Genomic DNA, 13,400 nt, shown 5'->3' with positions numbered 1-13,400 from the left:
AGGTGAACCTTCAGCTGTGTACTCTCTTTCGACTTTAATAAGATGTAGTTCTCACAGTGAGGCCCATGGATTTCCCAAATACCTCCATGCCTGGCTTTTAAAAACATGGATTCTTATGGACCAGACTGGGGTCATAGTGTTTACACAGCAAATATCTTATGGGATGAGCTGTCTCTGCAGCCCTCAAATCTTACCCTCAATATTGATGCAAAAGCACAATAAACAGTATTTTTATTGAAGTATAATATTCACAAGTAAATTGCTAAATACCAAGGGACTGTACATTTTTAAGTCAAGAAAAAGGACGCCAGAGAAGAGTTGCCGTGTTACACCGAAAATTTAAGCTTGGAGTTTTCAAGTAGAAAGCCTTTTATTTGTAAAATACAGTGTGATTTTTTTTTTTTATTAGAAAAAAAAAATATTTTTTCTAACCCTGCTCTAGTCTTGCTTGAGGTATGAAACAGAACAAACCATTTTGAAGTTACACTCACTGGGAGTAAATTCAGGTCAGCGGCTATAGAAGGTGTTCAAACTTGATTCTGTCCAAGTCAGTATTCAGCTGTGGTACAGGGCTAACTTCTGACAGTTCTGCGGGTGGGTTGGAGGGGTTTCTTTTAGTTGGCTATATGTTTGGAGAATTAGATAGTATATTATCAGATCTCAAACTTTTATCTCAAAACATTGTCAAGAATATACAGAGTTGTCTCAATCTACAGAATTCTATAAAGGCATTCCTGAAACACTTCAAAGGCAGCGCTCTGCACTTGGGAGAATATAGCCTCAAGAGAGTTGTTTGGTTTTAGAACTTGGATATACTCTTTAATGGGGTAGGCAGTCGTTACGGGCTTTCCCACCTATCACAGACCCTTCTTTCTTAGGTCCCCATATAAGGGCACCCCTACCACCACCACCATCGAATGAAAAACACAACTTCTGTCTTTCCAGGAAAGATTCTCTGGTTGGTACCCTTTCTGCACACAAGAAGCCAGGCTCATTTCCTCAGAATTCTTACTTGCTAGCAAGTGCTTCCTACGCAGGATGAGGTTATGTGGAATAGACAGTTTAGACACTGAAGGCTACAATATGAGCAGCTCCCAGGCCTTGGACAGGGGTCATACTGCTAACTGTTTCCTGGATTTCACTCCAGAGGACACTGACCGTTAGGATCCCACTGTCAACTGCTAATTGGATGACATAGGTTTGTGAAGTATGATATATAGGATTTGAGAGCAAGGGTTTTTTTTTATGAGACCTTCCTGAAAACAACTTTCCTGTATTGCCATGAAACAAGGCTGGCTTTAGTCTTAAGTCCTAGATCTGCTGTCCATAATGCCCATTGACTTCTCAGTTTTAAACTGTGTGTGCGCACGCATGCTAAGCACATGTGGAGACATGCGGACCCATGGGAAGTTGGTACTTTCACCATGTTGGTCCTGGGGATTGGACTAAAGTCATCAGGTTTGGCTTAGACCTACCCACTGAGCCATTCGCCAGCCTTATAATATGAGTGATTTGAGTGAGGATGGGAAAGCATAGTAAGGTATGCAATAGTGGGTTTGATGTTCACAGAGAATAGGCAAGCTTATACACCGACTTTTTGCAAGAGAAGGAAAAGTTAAAAATTTTAAAAAGTCAAGAAAATGTCCATGTGAAATAATTTTGAGTATTTGGATATATTTACATGTAGAGTATTAAACATTTAACATTTTCAGATGCATAATAAAACAAAGCTATATTTTTCACCCCTGTGAAATGTGTTTTTTATGTACATGATAGGATTCTACTTTAAAAAAATGTTTAAAATGGAAGAATCTGAACAAAATATAAGCAGGTAAAATGTAGAATAAATGTCCTTTGGTGAACATGTTTATTGGCCAATAGGACTCAAAACTGATGCTAAGGAATACACAGTTCAGTGTTTTATAATATTGTTTAAAGCTGTAAATTCTACTTAAATGCCCAAAATGAAGTAGGTCTTTTTCCAAGGGCTTCTACTATAAATTTAAGTCTAGAGCCATGTGCACTTTCAGAAAGCAGTCTGTCAGAATCTGGTCTTGTACATGACACTTGAGAAGAAATGTCTGGGTGTGTAAATCTGTTTCATGCAGGCCAGGGTAAGAAGGAAATGGTCTACTTTGAACTGTCAGTGAAGTTAATAAGAAGCTGACCATAGCACACTAATATAATTCTACTGGGATCTGGCAGTATCTTCATGAAAACTGACGTAAAGTGACAGAACACATGGCAAACAGCAACAAAGTCACATGACAAATTCTTAATCTCGGCCCAGGCCTCTAACTCAAGCACTAAGTTAAGCAGAAGGGCCAGGAGTTTAAGATCATCCTCAGCTAGCTACACAGTGAGTTCTAGAGAACCTTCAAAAACAAAACACACACACACACATACACACATACACAACAAACAAAACCTCAGCAACGCCTAAGCAGAAAGAGCTTCAGACAGGTTGGCCTATGCTTTGATTTATCATAAATAAATTGATATTAGAAACAAGTTTAAGGTCTGAGCAGTGGTGGTGCATGCCTTTAGTCCCAGCACTTGAGAAACACCAGCAGACAGATCTCTGTTAGTTCCAGGCCAGACTGGTTTACAGAGTGAGTTCCAGACCAGCCAGGGCCACACAGAAAAACCCTGTCTCACCAAAAGGCCCAAATGAAGGTAGCTTAAAGCCCCCCCATAACCTTTACACACATTAACTATAAAAAGTGTGAAAGCAGTTTTCGACTAACAGGCTATTTGATGAACCACAGGCTTCTGAGGAAGACAGCCAACTATATCTAGGAGGCTAGCTTCCTAAGACTGATTTTTAAGGCTATTTCACTATCAACAACAAAAGAAAAACAGCTAGTGAAGCTCACTGGCCAGAGTTGTGACACTTTGAGCATCAAAAAGAACAGAATATTATAAAGCACATTAAAACTATAAAAAAAATCCCCAAGTCTACTTTGAAGATGATAATTTAACAGACATGGGACATTCAGCCTGCCTTGCTAGTAAGATCTATGTTTAAGAATGACCAAATAGTTCAAGTTGAGGAGGGAAGGCTATATAGTTTCATAAACTGATCTGCTAATAAATACAAGAGAAATGAGAGAGCTGGAAAGAAATGGACAAACTTTAATAAAATAGTTCACTTGGGCAAGAACCGTCACCCAGTGTTATAATTTCTGGCTCAATGGCTAATGAGAAGTGACATTCATCTAATGCCAAAAGAACATCATACGGATAAGAATATGTAATATAAAAAGCAGCCAAACGGTTACCATGCTGATCCAGTAGTTCATCTGAATACTTTAAAAGGTAGGCAAGCTAGGTGGTCTGTGTTTTTCTGAGTAGCACAATGTGAAGTGTATGTTTTATCTAGGGTTCAGACTAGCATAAAATACTTAGCTCATATCCATGTGTCTTGAGTAATGACCTCTGAATGGCAGGTTACATGAGAAATAGCCAAGCAAGCCCAGTAGCACTGGAGAAGGAACTAGAGACATTCACAAGATGGGATTCTTCAATACAATTCTCTTAGTCATTTACGTGTTTCAGAGACAAAAACTGTATAGATTGAACTAGACAAGGCACATGACCAATTGCAACGTAAAGTCATAGGATTAATACGAGTTTAGACAAACCTAACTGCAAAGTTGAGGACAACGGGAAACCTGAATACTGTATGGGGAAATACTCTAGAATAAGAAAGTGGAGGTTGTCAACTAAAACGATTGACTATAAAACACTATACAGACCTGTGCTTACTTTTGTTAGAAAATATATATATATACACAGGAAAAGACCGGGAGGGTCCTCGTAAAGATGTCCCTGGTGGTCGTTTCTGACTGGAGAGGATGTCTTGCTTTCTTATTCTCCTTCGTCTATTTATTTCTCAACATCCATAATGTATCTACATCAATTCCGTAATAATAAACATAAATTATTTAAAAGTCAACATGTCTAGCGCATTATAGATTTCCTCTTCTGTTAGGAAATTGATGACAGTCTGTTCTCAAGTGCAAGATTCAGAGCCACAGCCACCTGGCACCAGCATGCTATAAGTTAATTACTTAAAGTTCTAAGAGGTTAAGCACCCATCCTACAAAGAAAACCCTTAGCTGATTGAGGCAGAGAAGGTGGCTGACAGGAAGGTGCAGGGAGCAGTCTGAGAGATGGCAGGGAGCTGGAGTCTCTGGACAACCTGAAGGAGCTGCAGAAAATCTGGGGAAACTAAGACTGTTTCTTTCAGTAATGGAGGGGAAGTTCCAGTCACAGCGCGCTGCAAAACGACCCTTGGAAGAAGCTGCAGCCCTCCCAACAAAGATCTCCAAGCCTGCATCGGCCATAGGTGGTCAGACAAGGAGCGCATCTGCCATCTCCACCAAAACGTTCAGCAGCAGCAGCTTGCAATGGAGACGAAGACAGAGAACCAGAGAGTCTCCAGAAGCAAAGATGAAAATGGAGACTGTCGGGAGGGAAGCCAACATCGATCCGCCAGACCAAAACCCATTAATAAAGGAAAGCGTGGCTTCTCAGGAACCAGAATCAGTGGGGGCGACACAGAAAATCTCATCTTGGGTGTGGACTAAAGCAAGACAATTAGAACTATTTTGAGATCAGGATGTGGGTGGGTGCAGTTAGAAGAAACAGTTTTGGGGTTTTTTGTTTTATTTTGTTTTTTTGTAAAAAATGGTGTTGAGATTAACTTTAGCAAAGGTTCTTTTTTTTCTTTCTTTCTCTCTCTCTTTTTTAGCCTTGAGTAAGAATTTGAAATTCGAGGCAATTTATGTTTTATATACAGATTTCAAGGCATTTGCTAATTTTTGTAGTTTTTTGTGATGTTTCCAAAGGTTTCAGATAATAAAGAAGTCAGGAGTGAGAAAAAAAAAATAACACAAAACAGAGATAACATTAAGGTGTGATGGAAATGTTACCGCACAAGCGCAAGAGGCCGGTTAATCTTTGCAGTATCCAGTTTAAACAACGCAAGTCTGAGATCCATCTTGCTGTGCCTCATTCCACTTCCCCTCCAATGGAGCCGTAAGTACTAGCATTTCCCTTAGGGGTGGAAGGAAAGCCTATGACCTGGTATTTAAAGTGTGTAAGTTCACAATGCAGGAGACGTGCACAACCCTTGCAGGTCCCTCATGCTTCAGGTGTGGTGGGTGTGGCATTGGGTTCCATATCCTCCTGGGGAGGTGGGACTGTGGCTTCCTGCTCAGCCATTGCCTCTCGAACTTGGCTGCCCAAGACTGCATCGTGGATACTGTGGAACAGAAGATCTTTTAAGGCAGGATTTTCAAAAAAACGGTTGCTGGTGAGGTCATTCACAACTTGCGCTGCACAAAGAAAAGAAAATTATTTTACATTCCAAGTTTTGGTCTTAAATAGTGAAAAAAAGCACAATTCATTCACGGCTTGAAAATTTATTTGTTAATTTAGAGACAGGTTCTTAGGTAACCCAGGCTGACCTTGAACTGTTGTACATGCCTCCGCCTTTCCCCTTGTGCTGGGTTTTATGCCTGGCATCACATTTTACACACAGACACACATACACACACATGCACACACACACACATACACACACATGCACACACATGCACACACACATATACACATGCATACACATGCACATACACTTGTACACACACACACACACACATATACAAGGTGTTTTTATGAATCTCTGCTAGCCTGGAATGCATACAGAGATCTGCCTGCCTCTGCCTCCAGAGTTCTGGGATCAAAGGTGTGGGCCACTGCACCCCGCACATAACAAAGTTTTAGTATTAAATGTCATATAAGTTGTACTCGAGTCTCAGTCTCCATCCTGTCATAGTTCTAGTTTCAGAAAATGACTTTTATTTCTTTCTAGTATGTTCCCCCATGATATTTCAATGGAACTTTAAACATAGGCTATTGTGATGACAAAAGGGGGCACTTTTAACCCCAGCACAGAGGCAGAGGCAGGTGGATCTCTGTGAGTTCAAGGCAAGCCTGGTCTACAGAGTGAGTTCCAGGACAGCCAAGACTACACAGAGAAAGAATTTCTTTAAAATAAATAAATAAATAATATATAATAAATATATAATATATAATAAACAAAGAAACAAAAACAAATATCTGGCCAAGCACTGTGGCTTGCTTATAATCTTGTCTTTGAAAGGCTGAGGCAAAGAGGATTGCAAGTTTGAGGAGCAAAGCCTGCTTAAAAAAGAAAACAATTTCTTATTTTCCTTCTTTTGTTGCCCAGAATATAACACACACAGTTTCTTTATAATTCTGAACTGTGTTTACTTTAATTTTCATTTTGGATGTTTTTGAATCCTGGTCCTTATGCATGCCTAGCAAACACTACCAACTGAGCTATATTCCCAGACCACTTATCTATCTATCTATCTATCTATCAATCAATCAATTAATTATCATCACATGATAGTCTATTATACAGCTAGACTCTCATTCATCCATGGGGCTCACCCCTTCCCTTTTTTTTTAGACAGACTCTTTGTACCCCTGGTTGGTTGAGAACTTGCTCTGTAGACTATACCAGCCTCTAACTCACTAAGATCCACCTGCCTCTGCCTCTGCGGAGGTCAAAGGCACGGGCCATCCTGCCGCCCCCTGTAGGATTCCTTTTCTTTTGAATCTTAAGACTTCTCTAGCCTTTTAGTTTTTATAGATAATGGCGTGATGCACAAGACGACTTGGCCTGCAGTTCGTGGCGGGTTTGATGAATGAAGAGGCTGTAACTTAAAAACTACTGTTGGTTTGCCCTCCACAGGGGCTGCTCCATTTTCCGGTCAGTACTCCGTGAGAACCCACTCCACCACGTGCCTTTGAAATGCGCTATGGGCATTTTTGTCTTCACCCACTTAACAGATGACTAATCATGTCTTTATGTAGATTCTGTTTTTAAGCACCATCTTAACCAAAATATAATTTAAAAAAATAGCAGGAAAGTTATCTCTGCTATTCCCACTGGACAGAAATCCTAACAAGCCGAACGGTGGTATGACCTGTGAGTTGCAGCTACTAAAACAAACACTGATCAGCCCCAGCCCTCCAACTCCAGCTCAGAAGACGTCTCAGAAAACTGGCCAATTTCAAAACGGGCTGTTCAGTGATTTTTTTTTTTTTTTTTATTCTTCAAAAGGTTTAAATTATAGAAAAAATTACAAGTGCAGTCAATTCTATATGGGAAAAAAAGCTAGATTATTAAAACTGTCCCCATCCAGGGCTGGAGAGGTGGCTCATAAGTTAGGAGCACTCCTTGTTTTTGCAGAGGACCCAGGTTTGGACCCCAGCACAACACAGTGGTTCACAATGATTCATAATTCTATTCCAGAGGTTCTGATACCCTTCTCTGACCTCTGCAGGCACCAGGCATACATATAACATATGTACATACTCAGAGGCAAAACCCTACTACACATAAAATAAATCTAAAATAAAAATGAAAATAGCCTCTCCCATCCTGAGGTATACTCACGGCTGCATCCTGCTAAATATACATAAATTCCAACATCTCCATATTCTTTCACAATCTGTAATAATATGGAAACAAAGTTTAATACATATGAGACACTCAAATTCATTTAGTCCTGCTTCTGAGTTTTAACAATTATGCCCTGTCAAGCTAATAAGCTAAGAGTAATTTGTTCTTATCTGGTTTCTGTACTGACAGTGAGAACTCAGAGTATCAACACATTATTAAATTTGATTTTGGTGTAATGAAGATATTATGATAATGGTTTTAAAATAAGTATTATAGAAGCAGATACTAGGTCATGCTCAGACAATGTGACATCTAGAACGTACTTCACAATAAGAAGTAGAGTTGGGAATCCAGGAAGTCAGGCTGGCCATTAACTGTTGACTGTTGAAGCTGAGGGAGGTTGTTACATGGAGACCATTATACTACCCTCTATTTTAAAAAGCTCATAACCCAAAGTTTCAGAAACAACCATAAAGTAAGAATCGACAACGGCCTGTGGTTGCTGTCCCTGAGGTGTCTGATGGTGACACAGGGGGCACTTACCCCAGCCAGAGTCTTCACTCCAACAGAATCCACAAAATTGACCTGTGTAAAGTCGAGAATGACAGTGTGGACATTTTCCCCCTGGGGCAAAAATCTCTGCAGCTCTTCAGGAAATGTTGTTTTGATGACTATTGGGGGAAACTTGACTTCATCCTCCTCTTCTTCGGGCTTCGTAGCATTTTCTCCATCTACTTCTGCATCCTATGACCAAAACGAGACCATGAATTTTCTTTCTGGTTTTAAAACTAACTTTGGTTAGTCTGCATGTGTATGTCATGTGCATGCAGTACCCATGGCGGCCAGAAGAGGCCGGAAGAGAGCATCAGATCCCCAGGACTGGAGTTCCAGACAGCTGTGAGCACCAAGTGGGTTCTGGGTCCTCTGGAAGAGCAAATGCTCTTAACTGCTGAGCCCCCTTTCCAGCTCCATAAGGCATGGGTTTTCTAAACATCTCGGTTTTTTTTTTTTGTTTTTTTCCCCGTGAGACAGATTTATAATGGAAAATAAGCCCATGTGTTCTCAAAAACCACATTTACATTTATTTAGATTTCACTAAGTTTCTTCAGGTACACAGACTCCACATAGCCCAGGATCCTTTTTAGTTCCTACTCTTGTCCCACTTTCTATCAAAGTTAGAAGAGCCCTATTAACTTCAGCATGACAGGCCACAAGTTACCAGAAGTCTAAACAGCAAAAATTAACCTATGAGTCTTTAATTATCAACTGAATTACAAAGTATAGTGGCCAAACTCTTACAGTGCTATGTGATTTTAAGTTTTTGAAGCAATTCTTTCACTACATAATTCATAAACATCCTCATAACTGACTTTATCATCATCTTGTTTGTTTGGGATGTTTTTCTTTTTTTCTTTTTTTGAGACAAGATCTCACGTATCCCAGACTAGCCTCAAACTCTCTATATAGCCAAGGCTGGCCTTGATATCCAGCCTCTGCCTCCTGACAGGTCCCTACCGCATCCAGCTTTGTCACTGTCACTTATCTATACCACACAGAGGAAACCTAGATCCTTCCCTGTGTTCGCAACTTCAGGCTGCGTTTAGATCTTAGTCTGGTTAAAGATGGAGGCATGCAGATCGCTTACCACTTTGACAACAGTCGCGTTGGCCATGTTGGCATTTCCAACTTCCTTCGCATACTTCCTCATGGCCTTTCTTCTCGCTCCCATAATGAGTGCTGGGTTCACGCCAGTCTTTACAAAGACAGTGTGAGGAAGTCACTGCACAGTTCCCCACGACCCACCCTTGCTCCCTTTCTCTCTAGAGCAGGCAATAACGAACTGAAAGCAACAATGACAATTACTAAACTTAGAAGGCTTAGCTTCTTAAACCATCATGATCTACAGACCCTAGAGCTGTTTCTCTCTCTCTCTCTCTCTCTCTCTCTCTCTCTCTCTCTCTCTCTTTCTCCTCTCTCTCTCTCTCTCTCCTCTCTCTCTCAAGATTTTAATTTATCTTATTTATGAGTACACTGTAGCTGTTTTCAGACACACCAGAAGAGGGCATTGGATCCCATTACAGATTGTAATGAGCCACCATGTGGTTGCTGGGATTTGAACTCAGAACCCCTGGAAGAGCAGTCAGTGCTCTTAACCGCTGAGCCATCTCTCCAGCCCTCGTTTCTCTTCTTTTTAAGAGAACATATGTACATATGGCAAAAAGATGAGCAGTGGTGATGATGGCTCAAACATGGGAATGCACTTAATGTAGACACTGCGGCACATTTAAGAATGTTTACATTTATTTTACTCTAGTGGGTACAGTGAGGTGGAAAGTGGTCCTTCTCTCCCTCCTAACCTACCATGCTCTCCTGTGAAAGAATCAACTTTTAATTTCTAATACAACATTTTAAATTTTGTCCTTAATTTTATTTATTACTCTTAACAAATAAACAAAAGGTGGCTCACCTTTCTTTTTAGTGCGTTGCTATACAAGTCGCTATTTGCATAGTAAATTGGGGCGTTTATTTGGAATATTTTTATTCCAGGAATTTCTTTCACCTGAGAAGTAAAACATGATGATTTCAACACCTGGGTATATTTCTAATCAAAATTTCAATCCGCTTCCTCCTCTAACATGAAGGCGAAGATGGACAGTGTGAAGAGCCGTCTTCCCATGTTTAGACAAAATTACATCACTCTGTTCAAACTCCAGGAGGAAGGATAAGGCAAAGAAAAGGTTTTGTTCCCATGAGACTTTGCCCAGGCTAATCCTCAACTCCTGGGCTAAGCACCTCTACCTCTCCAGGAGCCGAGACCTCGGAACAGACAACCATGCCTCACTTGGAAGCTTAGAAAACATACACCTTCCTGTTTAGTTTACAAGATAGGTTTCTCTTCTTCTTCTTCTTTTTTTATAACAGTAAACGCAAGGGAAAGCTGGGATAAAACACCCAAAGGAGAAAAGAATGTGGATGAGAAGTGAGGCTGCTGCGGGCCGGGACCACAGACCAATGAGATGAACACTAGCCGGGACCACAGACCAATGAGATGAACACCAGCGCGGACCGCAGACCAATGAGATGAACACCAGCGCGGACCGCAGACCAATGAGGTGAACACCAGCAGGGGTGGGGTGGGGGGGCCGCAGACCAATGAAGTGAAAGCAGATGCAGATTTACTTGGTTTGATCCACAGTTCAGCTCCAATAAAGCAAAGTGAACATTTCCTCGAGAATCTTTGTAGAACCTGAAGATGCTATTTAGAGTTTAGTAATTTATTAGAAAAAAAAAAATCACCTATTCTAGCATTAGGCTCATTTCCCATACTTTATTGTGAATCCAAGATTTTCTTTTCACCAAGCAGAAAACAGATGAGTTAGTTTTCAGAGATTTTATAAGACAAGAGCATTCAGAATCCAGGAACTTTGAAGGTATAATTTTAACCACTTTTGTTAGGAAGGTAGACAATGCCGTGACCCCACCGCCTCGATTTTAACACGGTTGAAACTAATATTTCTCTATTGGCTTAAACTCATCAAAAGAAAACCATATCCGTATAAACCGTGCTCTCAGCTTAAGTGCTTTTTAAATGTGCACTTTATATACCCATTCTCATTAAGAATGAGCATTAGGAAGTAAGGTAGTTAATATGCGGCGTAGAGCGCAGAACTGAGTCTACACACTGACTGAGATTGTACCTTGTCATATCAACCCCTAGTTCTAGTTCTCTCCTTTCTAACTTTGCCATGGGTGGAGACATTACTCACATGCTTACAATCGTTTACGACATTAGACACAGGTCCTACCTCCTCATATGCATCTATGTCAATGTACACATCAGTGTCGGGGAGCTGTCCCAGGACTGTGTAGCTCGGACTGTAGAGAGAAGGAAGGATCAGTTCAATTGGCAAACAAGGAGAGGGCTATCCTGACCCCCTGGAATGCCCGAGCACCATTTCTGTGCAGGTCTAGGTCCTACTGAGCCCAGAGAAGTCAGCCCTGTTTACTGTCCAGTGGATGCCTAGAGCAAAGAGGTCTCTTTCCAAAAATATCCATGGGGTTTTATTGCTTATTATCACTGTCTGTCACGCCTACCCCTAATGTGGCATGTGTAGCTATAGATTCTAATTTTATGATGATGACAAAATTTGGTTTAAAAACCAGTCTCTGAAGCCAGGGAGTAGCAGTACATGCCTTTAATCCTGGCACTCAGGAGGCAGAGGCAGGCAGATCTCTGAGTTCAAGGCCAGCCTGGTCTATAGAGTGAGTCCCAGGACAGCCAGGGATATACGGAGAAATCTTGTTTCAAAGAAAACCAAAACCCAAACCAAAAGGTAAAAAACAAACAAACAAACAAAAAAACAAAAAACCCAACAAGCCAAACCAAACTACAACAAAATATCAATCTGGTGATGATCACCGATCTATGAAAAACTCTAGGTTTATGACAAGCTACATTTAAACCATGTTCTCACCACATGCTATGACTGTGGTAAATTCCCCCAATCACCCTAGTTCTGCATTTCTATGTGGAAATGGAGATGCTAACCACCGGGTTATGAGAATGGAATGACATAAAGCGTTGGTCTATAGAGAGCTAAGCACATACGTGGTCCTGGTCATAAAGCGTTGGTCTTTACAAAGAGCTAGGCACGTCGTGGTCATGGTCACTTACTCCCCTCTTACTTCATTACCTTGTCCACATCAGTGGTATCATTATTATTGCTCTGTCATCCTCAGGAAAGACCAACTCATCTAAGGGAAGGATAATGTCTTCTGACTACAGTAGCTTGAGACTCTAGTCTTTTTGTGGAAGCATAGCAGAATCTCTACAAATATCAACTCAAGGAAGATTGATAATTACTTTATGGTGTTTTATAAACTATGAGCTTGTGGGTGAAGAAAAGACTCCATTGCATCAGCAGCAGCCACGGTTCATGGAGAAGAGGCTTAGGAATGGTTGTGATTGCAGTGATTTCTCTTTAGAGCTGTGTGTTCTGAGGGAACCTGGGTGCTTGGAATGCAACTGTGTTGGACACCTTTATGTCCACTTGACACAAAGTAGAGTCATCTGAAAGGAGGGATCACCAATTAAGAAGATGCCTCCATAAGATTCAGCTGTAAGGCATTTTCTTAATTACTGATTGATGGGGAAAGGCCCAGCCCATTGTGGGTGGTGCCATCCCTGAGCTGATGGTACTGGGTTCTCTAAGAAAACAGGCTGAGCAAGCCATGGTGAGCAAGCCAGTAAGCAGCACCCCTCCATGGCCACTGTGTCAGGACCTGCCTCCAGGTTCCTGCCATGTTTGAGTTCCTATCCAGGCTTCCTTCAGTGATGGACTACAATGCAGAAGTAAGTAAAACAATCCCTTTCCTTCCCAACTTGCTTTTTGATCATGTCATTTAATGGCAGCAATAGAAACCCTAACTAATGCAGAAGCGAATGTGCTAGTAGCTGACTCCTGACAGTGTGCTCTAATTATAGAATAAGAAGCAACTGAGAATAAACAGGCATTCTGAGCGATGGCTTCCCAAATGCCAACCTGCAAAATCCCAGGGAAATCACAAAGGACAAGGCCTAAAACTCAAGTCTAATTATTAAAGAGGAACAAAGAAGTATATCATTAAAAACAAAATCAAACCCAAAGAACAACCTTTGCCCACCCAGTGCTAAGAAATCATAAAACCTTACTAAGTAAAAAAAAAAAAAAAAAAAAAAAAGAACACACAAAAAAAACCTAACAAAAAAAGCAAAACAACAACAACAAAAAAGAAAGCCATCATCTGACATCTGAAATTCTATCCTGTAGTTTGTCAAAGGACATAGATTTCTTTTTGCTGGTTTGTTTTGGAGCTCAGGGTTGAGCTGGGACCTGTTGTCCAGTGAGCAAGCTTATGC

General features: G+C 40.9%; 1 protein-coding gene across 3 annotated transcripts in view; it reads right to left on the bottom strand.

Annotated features, from left to right (window-relative positions):
• Positions 1-5,148: 5,148 nt before the first annotated feature.
• Positions 5,149-13,400, bottom strand: part of SLC26A5 (solute carrier family 26 member 5) — a gene marked incomplete at both ends in the record, with an annotated part of 34,723 nt that continues 26,471 nt past the window's right edge. For all 3 annotated transcript variants that reach the window (XM_080936152.1, XM_080936153.1, XM_080936154.1), the window contains 6 exons: positions 5,149-5,342; positions 7,496-7,550; positions 8,045-8,245; positions 9,147-9,254; positions 9,969-10,061; positions 11,308-11,377. In XM_080936152.1, the coding sequence (XP_080792278.1) occupies positions 5,149-5,342; positions 7,496-7,550; positions 8,045-8,245; positions 9,147-9,254; positions 9,969-10,061; positions 11,308-11,377 (721 nt within the window). The remainder of the gene's footprint in view (positions 5,343-7,495; positions 7,551-8,044; positions 8,246-9,146; positions 9,255-9,968; positions 10,062-11,307; positions 11,378-13,400) is intronic.

The sequence above is a fragment of the Micromys minutus genome, assembly GCF_963924665.1.
Source record: "Micromys minutus genome assembly, chromosome: 23".
NCBI classification, from domain to species: Eukaryota; Metazoa; Chordata; class Mammalia; order Rodentia; family Muridae; genus Micromys; species Micromys minutus.
The sequence above is the reverse complement of the archived record's forward strand: the minus strand, read 5'-3'. Positions and strand labels throughout refer to the sequence as shown.